At 58.6% G+C, this 24,151-nt stretch overlaps 1 protein-coding gene across 5 annotated transcripts in view; it reads right to left on the reverse strand.

The window, feature by feature from the left end:
- Positions 1–3,891: 3,891 nt before the first annotated feature.
- The window catches only part of GTF2IRD1 (GTF2I repeat domain containing 1), a 96,184-nt gene continuing 75,924 nt past the window's right edge, over positions 3,892–24,151 (reverse strand). For 4 of the 5 annotated variants that reach the window (XM_047713891.1, XM_047713890.1, XM_047713887.1 and 1 more), the window contains 5 exons: positions 10,100–10,177; positions 8,319–8,511; positions 7,330–7,367; positions 5,231–5,367; positions 3,892–4,115 (listed from right to left, as the gene is read on the reverse strand). In XM_047713891.1, coding sequence (XP_047569847.1) covers positions 4,047–4,115; positions 5,231–5,367; positions 7,330–7,367; positions 8,319–8,511; positions 10,100–10,177 — 515 coding nt within the window. In that variant the 3' untranslated portion in view covers positions 3,892–4,046. Of the gene's footprint in view, positions 4,116–5,230; positions 5,368–7,329; positions 7,368–8,318; positions 8,512–10,099; positions 10,178–23,679; positions 24,038–24,151 lie in introns of those variants that run through there. The other variant, XM_047713892.1, reaches the window with a different exon arrangement.

Here is a 24,151-nt window from a genome sequence, read left to right on the forward strand (position 1 = left end):
CATGATCTCAGGGTCTGGGGATCGAGTCCCACATGGTGCTCTCTGCCTACTTGCGATCTCTGTCAAATAAATAAATAAAATCTTAAAAAAAAAGAGAGAGAGAGATGTAAAACAGGAAAGAGGCACCGCTCTGAGTTGGGAAGGAAGGGAAGCCTTTTTGAAGAAATGGAAGATGGACCCCCAACCCCATATGCAGACGGCCCCGAGGATGACCTCTGAGGAGCATGGGGCAGAGGCCAAATCATGCAGAAAGTCTTAGGGTCATTGGGTCCTATATTAATCCCCACCTCAGCTGCTTCCCACATCCCCACTCGGTATCCTCAGACATCACCCAGGACATCGCAGACAAGAGCGGTGCGTCCGGAGACTCACCAGCCTCTAGCCCTGCTCCCCCACCGAACTTGGGCCTCAGTTTCCCCACTGAAAAATCATTACTATTTTTCCAAAGACTGTTCCCCTTCCACTGGACCACAGCATGAAGCATTACCGAAAAGAAAAAGCAAAAAACAACTGTCTACTTTCCTCTCCATCTTTTCTCCTCTTCTCTGGCTGGGCTAGGTGGCAGGAGGAGACTCTGTATCATGGGGTTCAGTGAAGAACCCTCAATCATTTTTTAACATTTATTTTGGTGGGGGGCGCCTGGGTGGTGCAGCGGGCTAAGCGCCTGATTCTTGGTTTCGGTTCTAGTCCTGATCTCAGGTGGAGATGCTCCCTCCCTCTCCTGCTACCCCTCCCACGCGTGCTCTCTCTGTCTCTCTAAAATAAATAAATCTTGAAAACCCACAGAAATCTATTTTTATGTAATCTCTATGCCCAACATGGGGCTTAAGCTCACAACCCTAAGGCTGAGAGTCAGACGCTCTAGGGACTGAGCCAGCCAGGCGCCCTACGAAGTGTGGACTCCTTAAAAGAAGACCCCGTCCCCAGAGCTCAGGCTGTTTTTTTTTCAGCGGAAGGGGTGCACCTGGGCGGTGAGGGAGGATGGCGGCCGGGAGCAGGTGCCTGAGAGCTGCCCCTCCCTCCCCTCCCCTCCCCTCCCCTCCCGCCTCACCCTAGCTTTGTCCCTGCGCTGATTATTGCTTTATTACTGTTTTCAGTCAGATATAATTCCGGCATTTTCTATAATCTTGATCTTTTCACTGATACCAGATTTTTGTACAAAGATTTGTATATAAAATGATTATGTACCCGCCAGAATACATTCCCCGGCAATTACAGTGTTTAAGATGCAGCTCCTAGCACTCCTTCGGCACATTCCTCATTTATTACTTTTGAAAATGTTTTGTTGATTTTCTTTTTCTGATTTTTTTTTTCGGTGGATGTGTTTACAAATCCAGTAACAATCCTCATTTAGCGTTGCAAAACACGAAGCTGTTTTGAACCCAGACAGATGGCAGCTAAATGAACTTTAATTAAAGAATGAGTGCTTTGAATCAAATCACTTTAAAAAGTACATGCGCGGAGACTGGAGAGGCCGCATAAACAGCATCTGGGCTGCCTGCGGGAGTAGGAAGGCGGCCCCGCCGGATCGGGCTGGGTGGGCACTGCGGGCAAAGCGGGGCACGGGTCGGGGGCGGCCTCCAAACGTGCCCTCGGCCCGGACACACAGTCCGGAGCGTAAAGCTCCCAAGACGGGCTGAACGGACACAGGCCACCTCCTGGCCCAAGGGCTCTGCCTTGCGGGGGTGTGTGGGGGTCCCCCTTCTGCTTTTGTGCAGCGGGGTCGGGCCCCAGGGCGCCGGGCCCCGCTGCACCACCCCTTAGCCGCCTGCGCGGGCGCGGCGGGAGCGCAGGCAGACAGATGGCGGAGGCTCTGCAGGCCGCGGCGCGCGCGTCCCCGGCCCTCCCCGCGCGCCCCGCCTCCCGCGCAGCCGCCCGCCCGGCAGGAGCCACTTCCGGCCGCGGCCGCGGGTCCGGGCGGGGGCGGCGGCTGATCTCTAGGCGACCGACAGGCGCCAGCCAGCCCGGGGTGGGCAGCGGGGGCGCCCGGGGAGGCGGGGGGCCCCGGCGGCACCCGCTCCCGCCCGGTGGTGGCGGCAGCGGAGAAAGGAAGGGGGCGGGCGGTGGGCGGAGAGGCAGGGGAGGGGACGGAGGGGAAGGGCCCCGAGCGCAGGGCGGGCGTTTGCATTCCGTGCCCGGGCGGGGCGGGGGCAGGAAGAGCGCCCGAGGCGTCTAATCCGGGGAGGCGGGATTAGATGGGGGAGCCCGGCCTCCAGGAGCGGGGCTGAGGGCCAGGTGGCAGGGGCCAGATTGTCTTGGATTTCAGTTTCGGCCTCCAGGGCGGTGGTGAATGTGTGTGGGGCGCGGAGGGGGGCGCCCCAGCCCTGATCTGGAGAGAAAGGGGCAGGGGTCTGCGGGCGGGGTGGCCGGCCCTGGTGGACCCCGGGGCCACCGGGATGGGAAAGGGAGGTGGCGGCAGCAGCAGGGAGAGGGACAGTTTGGGCTCGGCGTGCCAAGCCTGTGGCTGCTGGCTTCTCGCATCTTCCCAGGAGGAAACAGAGTCCGGAAGGCTGGGCCGGGGCCTTCCCTCCCAGGTCTGCGCACCTGGCTGACCCCACGTGTTGGCAGAAGCTCCTGGCCTGTTTTGATCGTGTAATTAGCTGAATCAGGACTCAGGCTCGTTGGAATCCTAGGCTGGCTTCTGGCCCTTGGCTAGACCCTTTCTGGCCCTTGGCTAGACCCTGTGGTCACCGTGACCCCTCCGTGCCCCAGCGCTCCTGTCCCAATTGACTTCCAAGTCCTGTTGGCTGACCTCCTTGTTATTCCCCACCTGGCTGGACGCCTGGCCAGCTCTTCCCGGAATAAGCACAGGAGCCTCCCCTGGGGTCTCCCAGCTTCTCCTTCCAGCCCTGATCATTCTTCCCCACAGGAAGCCGGGTCCTTCTATAATCCGGTGGTGACTCCCCACCCCTCCAGGCTGCCTCAGGCAGGCCCACAAGGCCTTCCATACTTCCACATGCCAGTGGAAAAAGCGACACAGGCCGTCTGTCCCCAGGGTGTCCGGCTCAGCCTGAAAGACCCAGGCTGCATTTCTGCTCACTCACCCGGCCAGTGGGGCTCCATGTGCAGGCACAGCCCTCATCCCACCTCCAGCCACTCCCTGTTCCTTGAACGCCCAAGGTCTCGGGCAGCCTCCCAGCCTTGGCACACGAGGCTCTCCTAGATCACAGGCCTGTCCTCCCCAGCCAACCCCAGCTGTGTTCTCTGAGTTTCTGCTTCAGAGATGGTTCTAGATTGGGCATTGCCCTGTCTTCCCAGGGCACCCTGCCTTCCCCTCTCTGAGTGAATGGGGGCGCTGCCCACCGTCAGGCCCTTTTTGACCTGTCCTTCTGCTTTCAGTCTTACCCCTTCCTTCCTCCTCCTTCTCACCTGCCACCAAGGTGGCCTTGCTGAGACACAGCTGTGACCCGTCACTCTGCTCAGATGCCCTTGAGCTCTATCAAAAATGTGCCCCACCCCTCTGGGTCCAACCCAGAGGCCCCTCTGCCAAGGTGCCTTCTCCCCAGCCATGGAGATTCCAGGCTTACTGGTCATACTGAACACTTGAGCTGTCACCTCTCAGTCACCAAGACAGCCCCCTGCCACCCTGTGCACTCCCTGAGGCCAGGGGTCAGTCTGTCACCTGGCCTCCCGTGGCAGCTCATCTGGAGGCCACAGGGCCCCAGCGGCAGAGAAATGAGAGAAGTCTGTCCCCAGACACCAGGGCCCAGTGGTCAGGGACACTGCCTCCGCTCTGGCGGGCACCGGCTCTGGCAAGGAAGGGGGACCTTGGCAGGCCGTCTCGGCCGGGTTTCCTGACCTTGTCCCAGTGACAGCTGTACTTGTTAATTCCAAACGAGAACATGCAAAAAAGTTATGAGCAAGGGCCATGCTTTTTTTTTTCTTTTTTTTTTTTTACTTATTTAAAAAGGCCTTGGTGGCAGGAATATAGTGTAAAAATCATTGGAAAAACTAAAAGGCATCGATACATATCCGAATATACACTTTGTACATAAATTACATTTCCTTTAGTCTTTCTGAGTGAGGTCCTGATTCAGCACTGAGGTCTAGTAATTCAGAGGTCCCGGGAGCTGCACGTTCAGGCCGGCGTAGTCCACCATGTACATTGGCCACTGCTAGAGACAGGGGGACAAAGGGTCTGCGTTAGGACTCCAGGTGACGTGGAAAGACCGCCAGACCACTTAGCGATGCTTTCTGAAGGGCCTTGTCAGATGCTATTCGTCTGGAGGCAGCTGAAGGTCCAGCTGAAGGTCCAGAGAGGGGACGTGACCTGTCCAAGGTCACAGAGTTCACCAGGGGCCAGGGAGCCCGGGCTGTGGCCTTCCGACCTGTTCCTACCTGTGTCCCTGGGGTTGTTTCTGTGGACAGGACGAAACTGAGGAGTGGCCCCCAAAGAGTCTGTCCCTTTCCCTCCAGGCCGCCTCTGCTTGGCCCACAAGACCTTCCACACAAGGATCTGGGATGTGGGAAGAGCTGGGGACCCTGGGCAGGCTCCCCTAGGTGGGGAGAATGGGATAGCCTGAATTTGGGGGTTTTTCCCCAGGAAGGAGTTAAAGGGAGGCACGGTCAAACGATAAATCCCCACATAATTTTTTAAGGCGTCCCACTATTCTCCCCGCTGGACTCATGATTTCAAAGCCGGTATTTTGAAGTCAGAAAGACCTCCCAAGCGTGTGTGCCCCTTGCGAAGTTTTCCTCTTGGAGGGGAGACAACCCAAGCCAAGCCCCCGGCGGGATGGGAGGAGGAGGAGGCTGCGGGTGGCGTCTTCCATCCACCGCTGACCACAGCGAGGCCACAGTCAACCAGCGCTGACCCCCGCTTGCCTCCTCCACACCCTGCGGGTAACACCTGCACCTCACAGGGCTGTGGTTAGGCCCGGGGCCTGTGAGAGGAGCGCAGAGATGAACCCAGCCTCTGACGGCCTGGGAACCGAGAGTCTGCGTGGGGTCCTGCTCTGGCACCACCCAGGGGAGTCCCCTACCCTCTCCGGGGGGGCTCTCACCCGCCCACTTGCCCCACGGGGGTGTGACATCCTGCCTGGGGCAGGGGCATGAGCAGCCGGTGACAGGGTTGGGCTATGTCTTGAGTTGATCAGGCGGACGTGTCTACAGCCCTGAGGCTGTGGAGCCCCACTCAGGGCCCAGCATCTCCCTGCATCCCAAACGCATGCCCCAGAGGAGACAGCCATGCCCGCGTGCGGTGGGGAGGTCGGGATCGGTGCCACCTTACCACGAGTGAGATCTGGTTGGTGGACGCCACGGACTCCGGGTTAGAGGACGAGGAGGAGGAAGATGAGGAGGACGAGGAGAAGGAGTTCCCTTCTGAGACCCGCTTTCTCTTGCGCTTGGGAATGCTACTGTCTTTGGCTGGTGGGAGAAAAGGGGCGCTGGGTCTCGGCATTGAACCCCTCTGGAGAAGGCTTTTGTTTTCAGGTTTCAAGCCCCCTTCTCGGCATTCAAGTCTCCAGAACCCCCAGGCCCCTGAGGCGCATCCCTCCAACCTCCGACCTTAACTAGGTCCCACTGCCCCTTGGGTCCCCTGCCTTTGCTAATATGAGCCTCACCCCCCGGGTATGCCTCCCCGAGTGGGCTCAGTTCAGGCCCAGGTCCCCCTTGTACCATCCCCAGACCATCCAGCCTTGGCGGGAGAGGGGCTGGCCTCCCCAGAACTCCCAGGGCCCAGCATCCCGCAATGAAGGGCTTGGCCTCGGGTCCTGGAGAAAGTAACTTCAAGTCACTTGGCCCTGTGCCTTCATTTCCTCTGTTAACTGTGGACGTGTGAGGACTCCGACCTGAGACTGCTGGGACAGGTGACAGTTCACAGCAGGCAGGGCCCCCAGGGGAAAGAGACATTGGTTTCCAGTCAGACGTCCCAGATTCCAATTCTCATTACTGCCAGCACTAGCTGTGTGACCCTGGGCAGATCGATTAACCTCTCTGAGCCAAATGGGGAAAACCGTGTGATGTGAGACTCAAAGATTACTGTGTATCAAAGAGCCCAGCATCCAGCCCAGCATCCAGCCCAGCACGGGGAAGGACTCAGCTGGGGCTCTGCTGCTGCAGAATGAAATTGGTAGGAAACGTGAGACTTAGAAAATAGATTTGCAACCGCGTGTCACACAAGAGGGTTTGGTGCTAGACTGAGCGGCCAGTTCACTGAGTAGAAACCAGCAGGGCCCTAATAACAGCCTGAGGGCTGGCTGGGCCGAGGAGGTGGCTGTTTGTCCAGCTGGTGAAGACAAATCAGAGGCTGGGGGTCTGTGACTAGGGCGTAGACAGACATCCTGGGAAACCGAAGATACTAGAGGCGGAAGGAGCTCAGGGAATGGGCCGGAGGAAAGGGGTTTTGGTAGGGGGCCCCACAGGAACAGGAAGGCAGAGGTGCTGGCCCAGGGTCACAGCCAACCGGGGTGCCTGGAAAACCCTAAAGATGGCCAAGGTGGGGTAGGGGGAGTGGTGGACGCAAGTCATGGCATCCGCCCTGGGAGCACATGGCTCTGGCTCTCCTCCGTGGGGCCTTCTGAATCTCTGCCTTCGACCTGGGAACAGCTCCCAAACCCATCACCTCCCCACTCGAGAGTCTGGTGCCCCGCCGGGCCCCTGTGATCAGCACAGGCCAGAGGGAGGCTGGCTCCTGGCTGGGCTGTGCCACCCTAGGCCGTGGCATTCCAGGGGGACTTGGACCCAGCTGGAGATGGGGCCTCGGGTCTCAGGCCAGGATGGGGGGCCCATCACAGTCCCCACTGGGCACCTGCTGGACCTGCAGTTTGGAAGGATGGCTCGAGGGGGCCACCAAGCCCCCCACATGGGCCCGCTAAGCTCCTTCCTCTCTCTGGGCCTCAGCTTTCCAGCAGCACACTGTGGCCAGAGGCGTGCCTCCCAGTCACCCCTGGGAACACAGCCCCATTCCCATAGTGCATCTTCTCAGGCGGAACCATTGTCTGCTGGACGGTCTCCCAGCTTCCTGTGTGCTCAAGGGCTCTAGGGGAGTTTCTGGTGCAGATGTGTGTTCTGCAAATGCAGGAAGGACGGTGGGGTGCCCCCCCACAACCCGCAGCCAGTTTCAGTCACGCAGCTGCCTCCCACTGTGGGTCACCTCCCCTGTGTCTGTCTCCTCCCCAGGGGGGTTCCATGATCCCACCAGCACTCCTTCCCCACCCCACCCCCCGGCTCCAACCTGCCCATCTTATCTCTGGCTCATATGACATGCTCAGCCAGGCCGTGGCTGGGCACCCCCCACCCCGCCCCTAGCGGGCACCTGCACCCGATCTGCCCACAGACCCTGGTCCCCAAGAGGCAGAGAGGTGGCCTTTCCAGCCTCTGCCTTACCTGGCACCTTGGCGTCATTACAGATTTCTGCAAAAGGTCTAAAAGAGAAAGAAATGAGGTGGCGGTTAGAAAAATGGGGTTTCCCCTCTTCCTTCGACCTGCCCCGAAAAGAGGCGACACCTCTCATGAGAGGAGATGCTCCAGGTCTCAGGACCCCGAGATCAAGAGTCACATGCTCTACAGACGGAGCCAGCCAGGTGCCCCACAAAATCTTTCTTTCTTGTGACGAGGACTTTTAAGATCTACTCTCTTAGCAATTTCCAAATGTGCAATCAACTATTTTTAACTATAGCCATATAGTGACTATGTGGTAATTTATTTGTAGTCTTGACTTTTTCTGATTTTTAAATTTTTTTAAATAACTGACTTTTTTTTTTTAAGATTTTATTTATTTCACAGAGAGAGAGAGAGAGAGAAAGATCACAAGTAGGCAGAGAGGCAGGCAGAGAGAGGTAGGGAAGCAGGCTCCCTGCTGAGCAGAGAGCCCGATGCGGGGCTCGATCCCAGGACCCTGAGATCATGACCTGAGCTGAAACCAAGAGTTGGATGCTGAAGCGAAATGAGCCCCCCAGGCGCCCCGAGAAGATGGGTCATCTGGAAACTAGGAAGCGGGTCCTCACCGGACCCTGAACCTGCCACCACCTTCATCTCGGACTTCCCAGCCCTGAGGAACCGTGAGAACGTGTGTCGTACTGAGTTCCAGTGAGCTGGATGGAGTGGGAGAGCCTGGTTTGCCTCCCAGCTGACCCACCAGGACTGACCCCCGCCCTTTCCTCCCTCTGGGGAGCGGTTTCCTTTCGTTGAAGATGAGAGTGTTAAGCTATCTGTCTCCCGGATTCTGGGCAAGGAAGAGGCATCTGTGCGTCTATCTCTGCCTCTCTTGTTCCCCCCGCTGCGACAGCTTTGGGAATCTCTCCACCCTTTCCCCCTGCTCTTTCTGCCCTCTCCACCCTGCCCTGAGAGCGGGGGCGGGGGGGGGGGGCACTCACTGGAGCTGATTGATGATGACCATTCGCACGTGCTCACGGGCCTTCAGGATCTTCTCCAGCCGGTGGATGTCGTACGTGTTGGGGTTCCGGAACGGGATGTCGTCGGGCAGGCCCGTGACCTCCACGGCATCCGGGCTGTCCCGGATCAGTTTGTAAGGGACCAGCACAGGCCGGTTCAGGCCCAGGGCCTCGCCTACAAGACACGGTGGGTCAGTGCCAGGGGAAGATGTCCCCTGTGGGAGGCCACGTCCCCCGTGGGAGGCCATGCCCTCCGAGGACAGGGCTGGATCCCGGCGTGGTCCAGCTCCGTGGCCACCGCACTAGAGTTTAAAAAATCAATACACACCCTTTTTAAAAATCTGCTTAGCAAAACCATAAATCTAATACCCAGCACTGACAATGAAACAGGCACTTGAGCGCGCCCACCTGGTACAACAGGTGTGTGTACCCACGGTAGAAAAACTACAAAGTCCTTCCTTATTATTTATACTTATATTAATCTATTATAAATTACTTATGAATGATAGGACGGGATGTCTTGGGTGTGTTTTCCAAGATTCTGAAGCGCGTTCGAGGACGCAGAGGAAGTCAGGTTGGCCAACGGCTGGCGATCACACGGGCTGGCTCTGGGTGACCGGGTGGGTCACCAGTGCCGTTCTCCCCGCCTTCATCCCTGTTCGAATTTTGATGTCAGGATGACAAGTGACAGAGATGACCCCAACAATGGCCAGCAGAGTTGCTTGTCACTTTCAGGATGAAACCCCAACTCCTTGGTAGGCCTGCCTGCCCCTCCCCGCGCATCGGGGCCTCCCCCAGCTGCTTACTCCAGGTCCTCTGGCCTCCTTGCTGGTCCCCAGTCACCCAGCTGTCCCCACCACCCCGAAAGCTTCTCCTGGAACGCGTGTCCTCTCCTGACATTTGAGCATCAGCTAACTCGTCCCATCCTCCCAGGGGCTTTCCTGCCCCACCCCCCAGGCCCGAGACCCTTTATCCTGCTCCTGTTTTGTCTTCTCCGTTATCACTCTCCTAAACTCTACTTAAAAATATTTTTTATTACTGTCTCCCTGCTACAGTGCAAAATGGAAATGATACTGAATTCATCACAAGTAAAGCATCTAGCACAGCTGGGCACTCAGTGACCTAAAAATCTCGACTGTAACCATACTATTATTATTATTATTATTATTTTAAGAATTTATTTTATTTTTAAGAATTTACTTTTTAAGTATTCTCTACACCCAACGTGGGGCTCGAGGCTGCGACCCTGGACCGAGAGTCGCACGCTCCCCCCACCCACTGAGCCAGCTGGGTGCCCAGTAACCATATTATTAACTGCCCCATATGGGCTGTGCCCTGGCACCCTGGATGCCTTCCCCTAGCATGGCATGGCCCTAACCCACTCCGTGACCACTTCCCTGCACAGATTCAGAGCCCCAGGATGGCAGGGATCGCACCCCTTGCCCCAGAGTCCTCACAGCTAAACGTGTGTTGGGCAGCTGCGCTCACCAGCACTTGGCCGTGGGCTATGGCCTCTGCCGCACGACCCAGCCCTAGAGCAGCGGAATCGCTGACCGCCACCACTGCCCTGGGTGCCCCAGACGGGCTCTTTCCCCTTCCTCCAACGGGGGAAGTAAGGGGTCAGCTCCCACCAGTCATGGGCAGGGCAGCTGGCAGGGGCGGGGGTGGGCGGGACTGGGCGGGACTGGAGGCGGCAGGGCTGGCTGTAGAGGGAGGAGGGGCCGCAGACCTGGCCCCGCAGACCCCACTCCTCGTGCACTGACCGTATTTCTCGTTGAAGAGCTCCTTCACCTGCTCGCGGAGGATCACCTTCTCCCCAAGTCTGTTGGCATCATCTTCATCTACGAGAGGAAGACAAGGGGGCCGTGAAGGTCGGCCCGGGCCAGCCCCTGGACGGGCTCTAGTGCGCCCCCCCTCCCCCGCCCACGGAGCTTAGTATCAGGCAGCCTTGTTTCTGGCTTCAGTCGTCTGTTTTCCAATCCATCTGTTCCCCCTGCCCAGAACGGCTTCCCCAGCGCGGCCCCCGGTGTCTGACCCGGAGCACTCTGAGGCCAGGGAGGCAGGGGACCTGCTTGGAGGAAGGAACTCCCAGCATAGTGTGGGTGGTACACATTCACAGTGCCCACCCTCGAGTGAGATGGGAGACCCGGGCCAGGAGTCAGGGTGCCCACCCCCATCTGCAAATCTGGGCGGGCTCCCTGGAGGATCGGGCTGTTGGAATCTTCTCTTGGAAGACAGGCAGGGGACTTGGGATGGATGGATGGGGTGAGGTGGGGTGGGAAGAACTGGCCCAGGCTGGTCTGCTGGACGTGGCTGGAGCATGGGGGCTAGACTGAGCTGGGCTGTCGGAAACCTGTCCTGATTGCTGGGGGATCCTGAGCCAGAGGCTCCTGAGCAGGGAGACAGGTGCACTGCCGGAGCAGGGGGTCTGCACACGCTCCCCACCCAGGGCCCAGGGCAGACCTCCATGGGCACCTGCTGTTGGACCCTCGGCTCCCCTCACCCCTGTTCTGGATCTAAAGGAGCAGCTGGGAGAGTCCTGAGACGGGGCCCAGGGGGCCAGCCGGCTGGGGGACGTGGAGGATGGGGATGGGACGCCAGGGTCCTGGGACAGAGGGGCCTGCGGGCTTGTGTCCGGGGCTGGAGATCCAGGAGGGGTGCCCTGAGCAGGCAGGGATCTCCAGCAGACATGGGTGGGGGCAGAGAGTGGAGCGTAAGCAGGCGGGGAGCCAGGGCCTGGGAGATGCAGGCCAGAGCAGACAGAATGGGTTTGTGGAGAAAAACAATTCCTGTTTTAATCCGGAAAATCTCACAGAACTTAGTTCAAGTTCAGAGGCCAACGCAGGCACTGCGCCTGGCAGGCCGGGCCTCCCTCCCCAGTCTGCCTGCTGCCCCTGCCGCCCCGGCCTCCCGATGCCCCTCCCTCCCCCACCACCCTGTGCCCTGTGAGGTCCCGGTCATGCCTACGCTCCAGACTCTGGAACGAGATCTGCCATATCTCTGAATTTCTACATGTGTCTCTTCAACCATGACCTTCCAGCCACCTGGGTGTCCCTGAGACCCTGCAGACGTCAGGCATCCCAGATAACACCCTTTTCCTGTGTCCCCCTCCCTGGGAATCACAGTCCCATCAGTGAGGCCAAGGCACTGAACTCTGCCCCCCTGAGAGCCCCCCTCCTCCCCACATCCCCCCCAACACGGCCTTTCTAGGTAGTCTTCAGGACCTCACGGTGGCAAGAGTCAACGTGACCCTTCTCCAGGTCCTGAGTGGACAACGTGACAGACTCCTGGGCCCAAGGGCCACCCAGAGCCTGGGGGGAGTGGGCAGATGCTGTCCATTTCCCTCCTTCCCCCCTGGCATTCCCCTGGGGGCCAGGATTCCGCACAGACCCGGCGGCACCCATGGGGCAGGGAAGGATGGCCTGGTCTAAAGCAAGGGATAGGGAGGGACACTGGGTGGCCAGTGACCCACTGGCCTTGATGACTACCAGTGCAGGGCATGCGGTGGGGGGATCCTAACCCAGCTGAGGATCAGGGAGGGCTTCCCAGAGGAGGTGCTGCTGCTGGGTGTTCAGCACCTCCTGTGTGCACCGTGCCGGGCCTCAGAAAGGATGCCTCTTGGCTCCTCCCTGCTCTTTGTTTTTATTCATTTTTTAATTAAAAAAAATTTTTTTTGGTTTTTATTTAATTTGGAGGAAGGAAGTTCCATGTTTTCTTAAAGGGTGCATTTTGGAGTAAAACAGGTGGGAGTAATTCTGCCGTGGGCTGGAGTGGGGGATCCCCTGCCCGGTCTGGGTGCTCAGAGTAGACCAGAGGCAGTTCCTCGAGGAGTGTGGGCAAAGGAAACCACAGGCGGAGACAGGCCCCCGCTGTGTCCCTGCTCCAGCCCTGACGGGGAGAGCCAGGCTCCCTGCTGGCCTCGGTGGCCCAGCCAGGTGACCCTCCATGTCGGCCATGGGCAGGTCACGAGACCCCTTTGTGACAGAGCCAGGTTCCTGCCACCATGGTCGCACAGGTTGCACACTCACCATTGGGAGAGGCTGTGGCCAGGCCTGCTGGTCCCCAGGGACCGTCCCCAGAACTGTTGGGGGGAGCAGCTGCCCTTGCTAGCCTGGGCTGGGGCAGGACAGGCGCCCGGGAACTGTCCCCTCTGAGTCTGGTCTGCATGTGGGCAACACAAACCCAGGAAACTGTCCCCGAGAACACAGGGTAGGGCAGGGAGCACAGCCACTGTGGGGCCGTGCGGGGCCTTGGCCATAAACCCAGTCTGAAGGGCAAGCCCTGCGCCCGGGAGGTAAGAGTGTTTACTCTGCTATTGGACCGCTGGGGTTCAAATCCTCTGTTATTAGCTTGTGACCTTGAATGATTCTCCAAACCACTGGATTTCCTCGTGTGGAAAGGTTTGGCACCAAACCTGCTCTGGGGGGCACGGTCAGAGCTCCCCTGAACCCAGACCGACTATAAAGGACGCCAGTGTCTGCAGACATTTCAGAACGTTCTCCACTTGGAGATGTCACACTTAGGGACCCACGTGGAGTGTGGGGCCCCCCAGGGCACCTGTCTGAATGCCTGCATGCATGGGGGAGGAAGGGGGTCCCCAAGGGCCTATGACGGGGGGGGGTCCCTGGCTGAACAGACTGCAGGCAATCTTGGTTCTAGCCCTAATGCTATGTGATGTTTGGAAAGTCACTCAACCTCTCTGGGCCTGTTCCTACATCCCTCAGCCGGGAAACCTTGGGGATCCCCTGATGTCACGTATAAAAAGCCGAAGGCCCCATCACCAGAATCAGGTTGTCGCTGACGCTATTCTTAGATCAATGCTTCCGTTATCCTGGGGTATCAGGGAATTAAACGTCACACAGGAGACTTTTGGATAACAGATGCTTATTCTCTCCAGTCCCCCCGGTTTGTCGTGCCCATTCTGGGCAGGCCACTTACTAAAATGCATCGGGTACCCCTTTTTTAGGTAGCACGTGCTGGGGTAGAGTGGGGCGGGGAGGACCAGAGGTCCCCCTCGGGATCTCCCGGGCCAGAAAGTGCTGCACCTGCCCCCGCAGAGCAGAGACCTGGACCCCCTCCACCCCTCTCCCGCGGCAGGGACCCCCTTCGAGGACAGGCCCACCCTGTCAGCGTTTCTGCCCCTCCCCCACCGCTGCTCCTGCCAGCTTATTGACCTATGTCACTCCCTCAGCCCCAGTAGCTCTCATCTGGCTGTTTCTAATCTGTTCGCCTGAGGATTAACTGAATTTTGCCCGGGGGAAGAACGCAACCAGGCTTATTAAATCACCGGCGAGCTGGGTCCACAATCAGAGACCAGCAGGCTCCGGGTGCCAATTGCGGGGGCCCCACAGTCCTCTGCCCGGGAGCAAAGTACGAGAACCCCGAACACGGGGGCCTCCCCGCACTGGCTGGGGGTCCGCGGCTCGGACTGATGTCTGTACACGGACCGTCAGGATGGTGCGGGGCCAGGAGGACCCCGCCTTGAGGGACAAGCTGCTCAGAGGGACACGACTCCCCCCTCCCCTCTCCCAGCGCTTCCATGAGACCCCTCCTCTCTGCAAGGCCTGGGCTGGGCGATGCAGGCGTCACGCAGACCCTCAAGAGAACGGAGGGGGGATGTCCACGGGGGTCCCCATGTTGACGGGACAGCTGCCCCACATGCCCCCCGCCCGGGCCCTGCAGCTTGCACACCTTCCTTTCCTGGCTCCGGACCTTCACCAGAATGGGAAGGCGCGCTCAGCTTCACCTGTTCACCCCTCTCAGCCCGGCGTGCAGGTGCAGCGGGAGTTCCATCGGTGGCTCCGAGAGGCCACGCGTCCACGGCAGTGGGGAGGGGGCCCTCGCCCCCGTGCCCGCTCTCCCAGACCCCCGAGAAACTTCTTACACGTGCCAAAGGAAATAGGGTCCAGAGCGCTAACGGCACTCGTATTAACGGGAAAACCACAAAGCACCCCGAGTGGCCAAGGACCGCAGAGGTGCGGGGTCACCGGCTGGAACCACATGGAGCAGTGGACGCGAGCCAGGGTGCTGTCACACGTCAGTGTCGCCTTATGTAAGGCCGAGCGAGGAAAGCGAGTTCAGACTTGACACACAAGGGCACATCTTGCTTATATAAGTACAAAGAGGGGCGCCCAGGGGGGCTCAGTCAGTTAAGCAGCTGACTCTCAGTTTCGGCTCAGCTCGTGATCTCGGGGTCGTGAGATCGAGCCCCACGTGGGGCTCTGCGCTCAGTGTGGCGTCTGCTTGACATTCTCCCTCCCTCGCCCCCTCCTTCCATCCCCTCCCGGCCCCTCTCTGAAATAAATAAATACATCTTCAAAAAAGAAAAAAAGGTAAAAAGCATGCAAAAGGAACAATTTTAGTTCCGGCAAATATTACACATCACAGAGCCCCTTCAGAGGTCAGCCTGTGAGCCATAAGCGAACCTTAGATACGCTGGACGTTTTTCTTACACATACATACCGATGGTAAAGTTTAATTTAGAAACCGGGCACAGTAAAGAGATGAACAACGATGATGGTAAAACTGAATTATAACAACATACGGTATTGTAATGAAAGTCACGCGAATGTGGTCTATTTCTCCCTGTGAACATCTAATTGTATCGTGGTTCCCCTTCTTGTGATGATGTAAGAGGATAAGATGCCCACTGGGGGAGAAGCCTGACCCAGGGCAGCCTAACCGAGCAAAGTGTGGATAAGGGGAGTGGCTGTATTTGTTCCGGGGAGAGAGGAGGGCCGGATGAGGGAGCGCACGGGGCTGGGGGCATGTTATCCGCCCTGGTTTTTTTTTTTTTTTTTAAGATTATTTATTTATTTATTTGACACACAGAGATCACAAGTAGGCAGAGAGAGAGGGGGAAGCAGGCTCCCCGCTGAGCAGAGAGCCCGATGCGGGGCTCGATCCCAGGCCCCCGAGATCATGACCTGGGCTGAAGGCAGAGGCTTAACCCACTGAGCCACCCAGGCGCCCCTACCTGCCCTGTTTTAATTCTCTGATGGCAACGGGCTCACGGGGTTCACTGCCAGTATCGCTGACCAAGCAGACACATGAGCAGGAATAGGAATGAAAAGAATTAAAAAAAAAAAAAAAAAAAAAAAAAAGAAGGTGTGCTACCTGCACTCTGGTATGTAAAAATCACTCGTGGAGGAACTCAAGACATCTAAACAGAAAGCCTGTGGTTTAGTTAAGCGTATGGTATCCATCAGGGTTGAATTCTTAGTGTTGACAAAGGTACGCGGTTCTGCCGACCCTGGGTGGGTCAAAGTATCTATCTGGGGAGTCTAGGCTATCTTTGCAACTCTTTGGTGATTAAAAATGATCTCAAAATAAAAAACTTAAGCGAATCATCGTCACATGCAGGGATGACTGATGGTAGAGAGGGTCCTGGACCCGGGATCAGGACTGATCTGGTCAGTGCTCGAAGTCCAGTGGGGATGGGGACAAGGGAGGGAAGAAGGCAAGCCTTCTTCCCTAGAGTCTCCTCAGACAGGGCTCTGCACCCACATCCATCCATCTCCCTTCCCTGGTCGGGTGCTCCCTGCCCCTCCCTGGAGCCCAGCTTTGTGACCTCTAGCTGTACCGAAGGTCTAGAACACAGGGCTCTATGGCTGGAGCCTCCCCTGCTGGGGCTGGAAATTTGCCCTTCACGCCTCAGGACAAGCCTGACTTCCAGCGTATGGTCCCATTTTACAGATAAGGATACTGAAGCTCAGAGGAGTCAAGGTGCTCACCCAACATCATGAAGGCCACAAGGTCTGTGATCGGCAGCACTAACACGAAAACCCAGTCTCTCTGACCCCTGGGTACTGCTTTCCCCTTGGAGAGCGGCCCAGCACCTTCTCAGGGTCCTTCGTACCAACCTGCCAGCCAGGCTTGGCAAACACCAGGTCTTCTTGTGGGGGTTCATCTGGGATCCTGGCACCAGCCATGCACATGGCCCTTCCCAGGGGAAATCACCTCCTTCTCCCTCCTCTCCCGTTCCTTCCTCCCAGGTCCCAGCTATGCGCGCCAGACATCACTGACGTCACTGACCCAAGGCTGGGCAGGCCCTGGGCTGACCTGGGGCCGGGACCAGCCAGGGACACCGTGCCCTGAGTACCAGGAGCAGGACAACAACGCCCCTCCTGGGAGAGACAGACAGATCTGGCCCCTCGGCTGCAGAAGCCAGAACACAGGGAACGCATTTCTGCAGCATCACCTGGGGTGCGGGGGCTGATTCCCAGGATGTGACGTGTTTGTACAACAGCAGCTCAGGCTGCCTGCCAAACACTGGAGGACGGTCACTCCCTGTCGCACGCACGCTGAAACGTGTCAGCTCTCACCCGTGTGTCCAAGAGATTAAAGCCCTAGTGCCCGTGACCATGCCCAGCGCCAAGCGACAGAGAGAAATCAAGGTCTCGCGTGCGGCTGGGCACTGTTCTCACAGCTCCGCCTGGATCCATCCCCTTAATCCTTCCAACAACCCTCTGTGGCTGGCCCTGGGACTACCTCCGCTTTACAGACAGGGAAACTGAGGCACGGAGCGATAAGCTACCTGGCCTGGTGACACAGCAAGTAAGCGGGGGCCGGGACTGGCCCCCGACTTCCAACCAGCTGGCATGAAGACAGAGTGTCCCAAACCCAGGCTTGTGGCCGTGCTGACTGCTTATCAGGACCTTGTTTCCACACATGGGGGAAGGAAGGAAGAGCATCTGTCTCTCCGTCTCTGCACCCCCAACCCCCAACCCACATTTCCCCCTGCCTTTGATTCTGCACGTCCCCAAGCGGTCTCTCCGCGGCTCCCTCAAACCCGTCCCTCTTCTCTGGGCTTCCTTCCCTGGGGTCCCCCTCCTGGTTGCCCAGGAGAGACATCTTGGCGGCTTCCAACCTCGGAGCAGGCAGAGTCGTGGCCCCCCCAAGCTGTCCCCGTCCCAGTCCCCGGAAGCCCGGGACTACGTTTCTTTACACGACAGAAGACACTGGCTGGTTCAGGTAAAGGTCTCGAGATGCGGAGGTCATGCTGAATTATCCAAGTGGGCCCTAACTGTGATCATGAGTCCTTCCAAGGAGGCAAGAAGGTCAAAGGCAGGAGGAGTTGGGCCAACAGAAGCAGAGGTCAGCGTGAGAGCTTCGGAGCTGGAGGAGGGGGTTTCTGGAAGGTGGGAAAGACCAGAGCCTCCAGAGGGACCTGCCCGTCCACTCATCTCGGATTCCTTACCTCTGCAACTCATGGGGAAAAATACCCATGTTGCTTCAAGCCACCATGTTGGGGTGATCTAGCCCTGCAGCTCCAACCCATGCCGACCCCATGTGTCCCCGTCATCCACCGATGCAGGCGGTCACCACGATGGGCCACTTTCCCAGAGAAACCTCTGGCAAGCCCAGCCCATGGCGAGTTGGGCCTCAGAACTGCTCCTCTCATGATGGGAGAACTTCCCACTTGGCCTCCCCAAGACTATTCTCGGCTCTGCAAGTCGCATCAATCGTTCTCAAGAGTCTAGGGGACCCCGTCCTTCCTTTGCTTGAAGCCTGCTGAGGACTCTGGTGTTGTTGTCCATGGGGCAAACCCCTCCTCCCTCCCCTGGCAACTGAGACCCTCTGCTGGGGCCACTCTTCCTGTTTCCCACCCCAGAGACGGCACACTGGGAACTTGGGGCTCCCCTACATCACAGAGCGTGCAGGGGGACCTTTATCTCCTCCCCCACCTTGCGTGGCATCTGTAATCCTGTGGGGGGTGGGGGGCTGGGTCCTGCTGAGGAGCCACCACTGCTCCATCCCAGGACCCTGAGATCATGACCTGAGCCAAAATCGAGTCGGACGCTTAACTGACTGCGCCTGCCCAGGGCGCCCCAAAAGTCAACGTTCTCATCCAGCCTCCCGCAGTCTGCCTCCTCTCCCCATTTCCACCTCATCTCCTACGACTTCCCCCACCTGCTTCCTCCGACACCCTGGCAGGTGACCCCAGGGCCTTTGCAGTCGCTCTCTCTGCCTGCACTACCCTTCCCTGGCCACCCTCCGGCTCACAACCCGCCCCTTTGAGTACTCCCCAGACGCCCTCCCTGAGGGCCCACCACCTAGTTCATGTTGCAACCCTCTGAAAATAACCGCAACTTCCCCCATCTGCTTCCCCGCCTCCCCTGAGCGCACATCTGACACACTTTAACACTTGGTGCGTGATTCCCCGCAGCTACACCAGAACGGCGTCTCCGTGAGGCAGGATTTTCTTTTTTTTAAAAACTCATGTTGAGCAAAAGCCCCACACCCAGCCCAGAGGAGTGCCCAGCACCTGAGCTCCCAAAGAGGAACGTCCTGCTCTCTGTGCCTGCGGCAGGCTTCAGGATAGGGCTGCCTGTCCCCTACTCCCACCTCCTACCGTGAGGCCTCTTTTGTCCCCAGAGCTGTCCTTAGCAGGCCGGGAAGACGGAGTCCCCCCCCCCCCCCCCGGGTCAGCCACGTACGCTGAGCCCCCCCACACCTGTGGCCCAGAGACGCGTTTATCGGCCACGGAGAACTTCTGATCTGCACGCCGGGCCCGGGGACCCTCGGAGCCCATCTCAGTCCAGCCCCAGTAAAGGCACTGGTTGTTCCTGGGAGCTTGGGTGGTCCCAGCTTGGGAACCAGTTTCAGCATGGTTTTCTGGAATGTTGCAGAAGAGTCTGAAGCCTCCCCCGCAGCCCCCTGCCTTCTGGGGAGCCCTCAGCCTAAGGAGCTCTAGGAACCACGGGGTCCCCCTTCCCAACTGGCAGGGCTCCGGGAGGACAGGGCCTGGGGACCACTAGCCCAGTCAGGGGCGGGATGGGACTTCGGGGACCCAGCAAGGTCCTCAGGGGCCAGGAAAGGGTAGGGGCCTCCTGACCCGACAGCGTTCCGCCCTCCCCTGTGCCGCCGGGCCTGGAAGAAAGGAGGCAGCGGGCCAAGAGCGCGGGGGCCTGGCAGCCCCGCTGGGCGTCTGCCCACAAAGGCCTCCGGGCCCCGCCCTGCAGATGCCAGCTCTCCCCGGGAAGGCAGCGGGGAGGCTGTTCCTGGAGCCTAATTAACAAAGAAAAGCAGAGATAATTAAGTGGAGAAACATGTGGCTGGCGCTGGGACGGGGATATCTTTAGAAACGCGAGAAAGGACGGCTTTATTTTGAGCTCTCAAGAGTGGGACAGCATCGGAAGCAGGGAGGGGGGGTGTGGGGGCCCCAGGGAAGGGGCGGCGGTGGAGCCAGAGGAGCAGGTGTGTGTGTGTGTGTGCGCGCGCGCACACGTGCGTGTGTGCACATATGCATGTGTGTGAGTGTGCGCGTGTGTGTGCATGTGCGTGTGTATGTGAGTGTGCGTGTGTGTCCACCCCGAGGAGGAAATGACCCTCAGGGGCTAAGGGGAGGAGGCAGGGGACCGCGGAGGGGTCTGGAGACCGGGGGTCACTTATCCACCGTCACGCAGCTCAGAAGTGGTGGCACCGGTTCCTGAGGGGGCCGGAGGGGACTCTGCACTGCCCCCCACTTTGTCCCCGTCCCCCTCCAACCTGTGCTGAGAGCAGCCCCATGCTGGCCCCCTTTTCCAGGAAGCCCACGCGGCATAGCGGCTGCTGAGTGGCAGGAAGCCCCCCTTCCCCACCCGCGAACAGGACCCCAGCCCTCTGCGTGAGAGGCCCTCGGCCCACCCCGCCGCCGCGCTTCTCGGGCCGAGCTGGGAGCGAGTCGGGGTCAAGCGGGCTGACTCCTTTCCCTCAGCGGAACGCGACCGAACACCGCTGCTCCTTCTAAGGGCAGAGTTTAGGGAGCAGACGGTGTGGAGGTAGAGCGAGGACCTCCCACCCCCAGCCCTTAGAAACTTCAGCCCTGTCCTGGAGGGGTGCTGGGCTCCGGCCGCGGGGGACGTCAGCGGAAGAGCTTGCCAAGGCCGGGTCTGCAGGGTCTAGTCCACGCTGCAAAGCCAGGCCTTCCAGGCCCTCCACGCTCCGCCTGGCCGGCCTCTCCGCCTCGCGCCGCCTCCCGCGCGCCCCCGGCCCCGGGCCACCCGCTCCTCCCCGCCCTGCCCTGGCTGTCCCCGTGGGACCTTCCCGCTTTACAAGGAGGGAAACTGAGGCCCAGGCAGGCGAACCTGACTTCCTGGAGTCACACAGGAAGTCGGCAGCTCTGCTCTGTCTCCGGGACGCGGAGCCCCTGCTCTGGGGTTGGGGGGGAGTGGGGAGGAGGGGGAGCTGCTGCTTGGTTTCTGGCCGAGGGTCCCCTGGAGCCGGCAGGGAGGGCCGCGCCGCTGGGGGGGCGGGGACCAGGGCAGAGGACATGGGCCTGGGTCCCCGGGACCCTGCGTTTGCCCAGGAGGATGCTGGGGTTGGGCGGCTGGGTTTGTCCTTCGCTCATGGTTCCCGAACACCAGAGCTGGGAGGCCCTGGGAAGTGATGGGGTGGGTGACCACCTTGCCTCTGAGCCCTTCCAGGGCTCCCTCTCACCAGGCAGGGGACAGTGAAGCCAAAGGCGGCTCCAATCTCCACTCAAATGCCCCCAGTGACGGGGAGTTCACTACCCAACAAGGCGCCACCGTCCCCACCCCCGTTTTTGCCACTGCAATTCGAGAATAGTTCTAAAATGTTATTTTCTTGATCCCTCTTGTGTCTCGCGGAAGGGCCCGGCTCCCAGTTCTTCTTACCAGCAAGTTCTTCCACTTCCTCCCCCCACCCCACCCTGTTCCTTCGCAGGCTCTTCTGCAAGGTCTCCTAGTGGTCAGTGTGCCCCCTGGCCCATCTCCGCGGGCGACTCACTGGCCTGAGTGGTGGCAGCAACTGCCACCTCCGCGTGGACCGTGCCCAGCCCCGTCGCCGCCTTGCGCTAAAACACCAATTGGGTCCCACCAAGTGCGACAGGCCCCTGGATGTCTCCGGGGGCTGGAGACCCAGCCTCGGGCCTGGGTACCACCATGGCTCTTCCAGAACTTTCCGCCCGGCCTCCCTCCCACACTTCGGACACCTCTAGATCCTAGCACCACCCACCTCTGGGGCCTGCCGCCTCCCTCCTGGGGTCAGCCTCCTCAGCCCTCCCCTGGCTTCACCACCCCAGTTTTGCTTTTCCTATCCACCCCTGGTGGGCGGCCGCCTGGTTACCACGGTAACCGTAAGACAATGTGAGGCTGATCCTATCATTTCGTTGACTCAGAAAGCAAGCCTCCAGTGCCACCAGAGAGAGCCTGAATCACCAGTGCTTCTGGTCCAGGCCTTTTCTAATTCTGGCCTCACTCTTTGGCCCCCCCTGCCCCCGCACCGCCCAGTATTTCTGCTGAGACTCCACAAGAGCCCAGACCTGGGTATGACTTGGGCCCCGGGTTAACCCAGGCTGCCACCTGCAGCCTTGGTGTGCTCAGCTGTGAAATGGGCACGACCACAGCATCGACCCGACAGGCTTGAGAAGGGCTCCTTGCGGCCGTGTGAGAGGCCTTGCCTGGCCTCCTGGCGGGAAGCTAGGTCTCCAAGGGGAGAAGGGCTGGTCTTTGCCGCAGGTGACACTGAGCTCATGACCTGGGGCTCAGGGACACCCACCCTGCTCCCATCACATTTCCTGGGGAGCAACGCATAGGCAGACGCACCTTCCAAGCCCCCGGCCCTCCGTGCCTCGACGGCCACGTCTGAACCTCTTGGTCACCCACAGTGGCAGCCCCTCCATGGCAGCCCACGTCAGGATGGACGGGACTGTCCCCTCCCATCTTTCTAGCCGTTGCCTCTAGGACCTGACTCCACCAGTCTCTCATCGGCACTGGGACCCACAGCGCTGCCCCATCACTTTCCTGTCTCCCTAGGAGGAGTCAGCAGGGGCTCGGGCACCAGCTCTCAGCTCCCCTCTTCCACCCACCCTGTTTCTCAGGGGGAGGGGGGCGGCGGTGTCCCTCCTTTTGCCCCTCCCCACTCCCCCATCACTCATTTCTCTAGAATCACACTGTGGCTCTTACCTCTAAAACCCACTCCTATCCCACTGCAGCCGGCAGACCAGATCTCTCTCCTGCCCCTGGTGCGGTCTATTTCTTTGCTCTCCGTCCCTCCTGAGCCGGCCGCATCACCCAGGTCCCCTCCCTGGAATGGCTGGTAACCTCGCTGCCCACGACCTCTGGGGGTTGCTCAACCCCATGGGCCGGTCTCAGGTCTCCCGTACGTGACCTCACACACAGCATCTGGCTCAGGCACTCGGCTTCGGGCCGCCTGTCTCTCCTCATCTCTCCGACACCTGAATGTGGGAGGGCCCAGGGCTCACTCTTGGGCCCCTCCAAACCGTCCACACTCATTCCCATGGTGATCCAGCTTCACGACCAAAACACACTGCCTGTGGAATCGTCCCCACCCGCATGTCTCCAGCAGGATGCTCTCTCTGATTTACAGATCTGCCTGTCCAACCCGGCCACTTAGGTGTCTCATGTGCCTGACAGACCCTGACCCCTCTCGCCCTCCAGCTGCTCAGGACAAAATCTTTGGCTCATACCCCACGCTTAACTGCATCAGCAATCCTGCTAGCCTTACTTCCAAAGTATGTTCAGGGCCTCAGGGCCTTTGCACTGACTTCCTCCCTAGACACTTCCGCTAGGATTTCTACATGGCTCAGACCCTCATTTCTTCCAGGTCTTAACTCCTGCTGGCCTATCTAAAACTGTCCTTTGGACAATCCTACCTGTGTTGTATGTCCCCATGGCATTCGTCACTATCAAATATGGTGCTCTTTTTCCTTATTTATCTTCCCCATTAAAAAATAAGCTCCACCAAGGGAGAGACTTTTTTTGGTCTATTTTGTATTTCTAGATTCTGCTTGCCACAAGGCAGGCCATATATACATATATTTAATATACATATGTATTTTATATATATACAAATATGTATTTTTATATATATATTTAAAGTTTGAGAGCGAGAGAGCGCACGCACACAAACAGGGGACAGGAGCAGGAGAGGGAGAAGCAGACTCCCTGCTGAGCAGGGAGCTCACTGCGGACGGCAAGATCATGACCTGAAAAGAAGGCAGACGTGGGACGCCTGGGTGGCTCAGTTGGTTAAGCAGCTGCCTTCGGCTCAGGTCATGATCCCAGCGTCCTGGGATCGAGTCCCACATCGGGCTCCTTGCTTGGCGGGGAGCCTGCTTCTCCCTCTGCCTCTGCCTGCCATTCTGTCTGCCTGTGCTCGCTCGCTCTCCTCTCTCTCTCTGACAAATAAATAAAATCTTAAAAAAAAAAAAAAATAAAACTTTAAAAAAAAAAAAAAAAAAAAAAGAAGGCAGACGTGCGCCCTTATATATAATTTTTTTAAAGTAGTATCTACATCCGACATGGGGCTCGAACTCACAACCCCGAGACCAAGGGCCGCACGCTCTCCTGACAATATATTTTTGTTGTACGTATACAAAAACCCAAAGGATTAATTGTGAACCTGAAGGGTGAGAGGCAGGGCCCCTGCTATGGATGCTGGCAGCCAGGAGGGGGCAGCAAAGAGCCACCCAGCTCAGCTGAAAGCTCCGGGAGACCCCAGCACAAGCTGTGTGACCTTTAGCAGGTTTCTTAACCTCTCTGAAACTCGCGTTCTTCCTGTAAGATTGGTTACTGGGGGAGACCCCGTGTGCTGCTACGGGAAGGCTTTGTGACTGGCCGGATCATGCGCACGATGTCGAGGTCAGGTGTCCACAGTCTGAGGAGCTGTCCAATGTCCCCGGCTGGGGGACGGCACAGTAACTATGACGCAGCCTGACCAGGCAATGTCATCAGGCGCTTTAAAAAACATCAGAAAGTGGTTATGTTTCCAGCGTGTGTGTACGTAAATTTACAGAAAGAACAACAGCGAGATGTAAAGTTAATAAGCTTGGGAAAAATCCAGAAGAAATG

Source organism: Lutra lutra, chromosome 18, assembly GCF_902655055.1.
Source record: "Lutra lutra chromosome 18, mLutLut1.2, whole genome shotgun sequence".
NCBI lineage: Eukaryota > Metazoa > Chordata > Mammalia > Carnivora > Mustelidae > Lutra > Lutra lutra.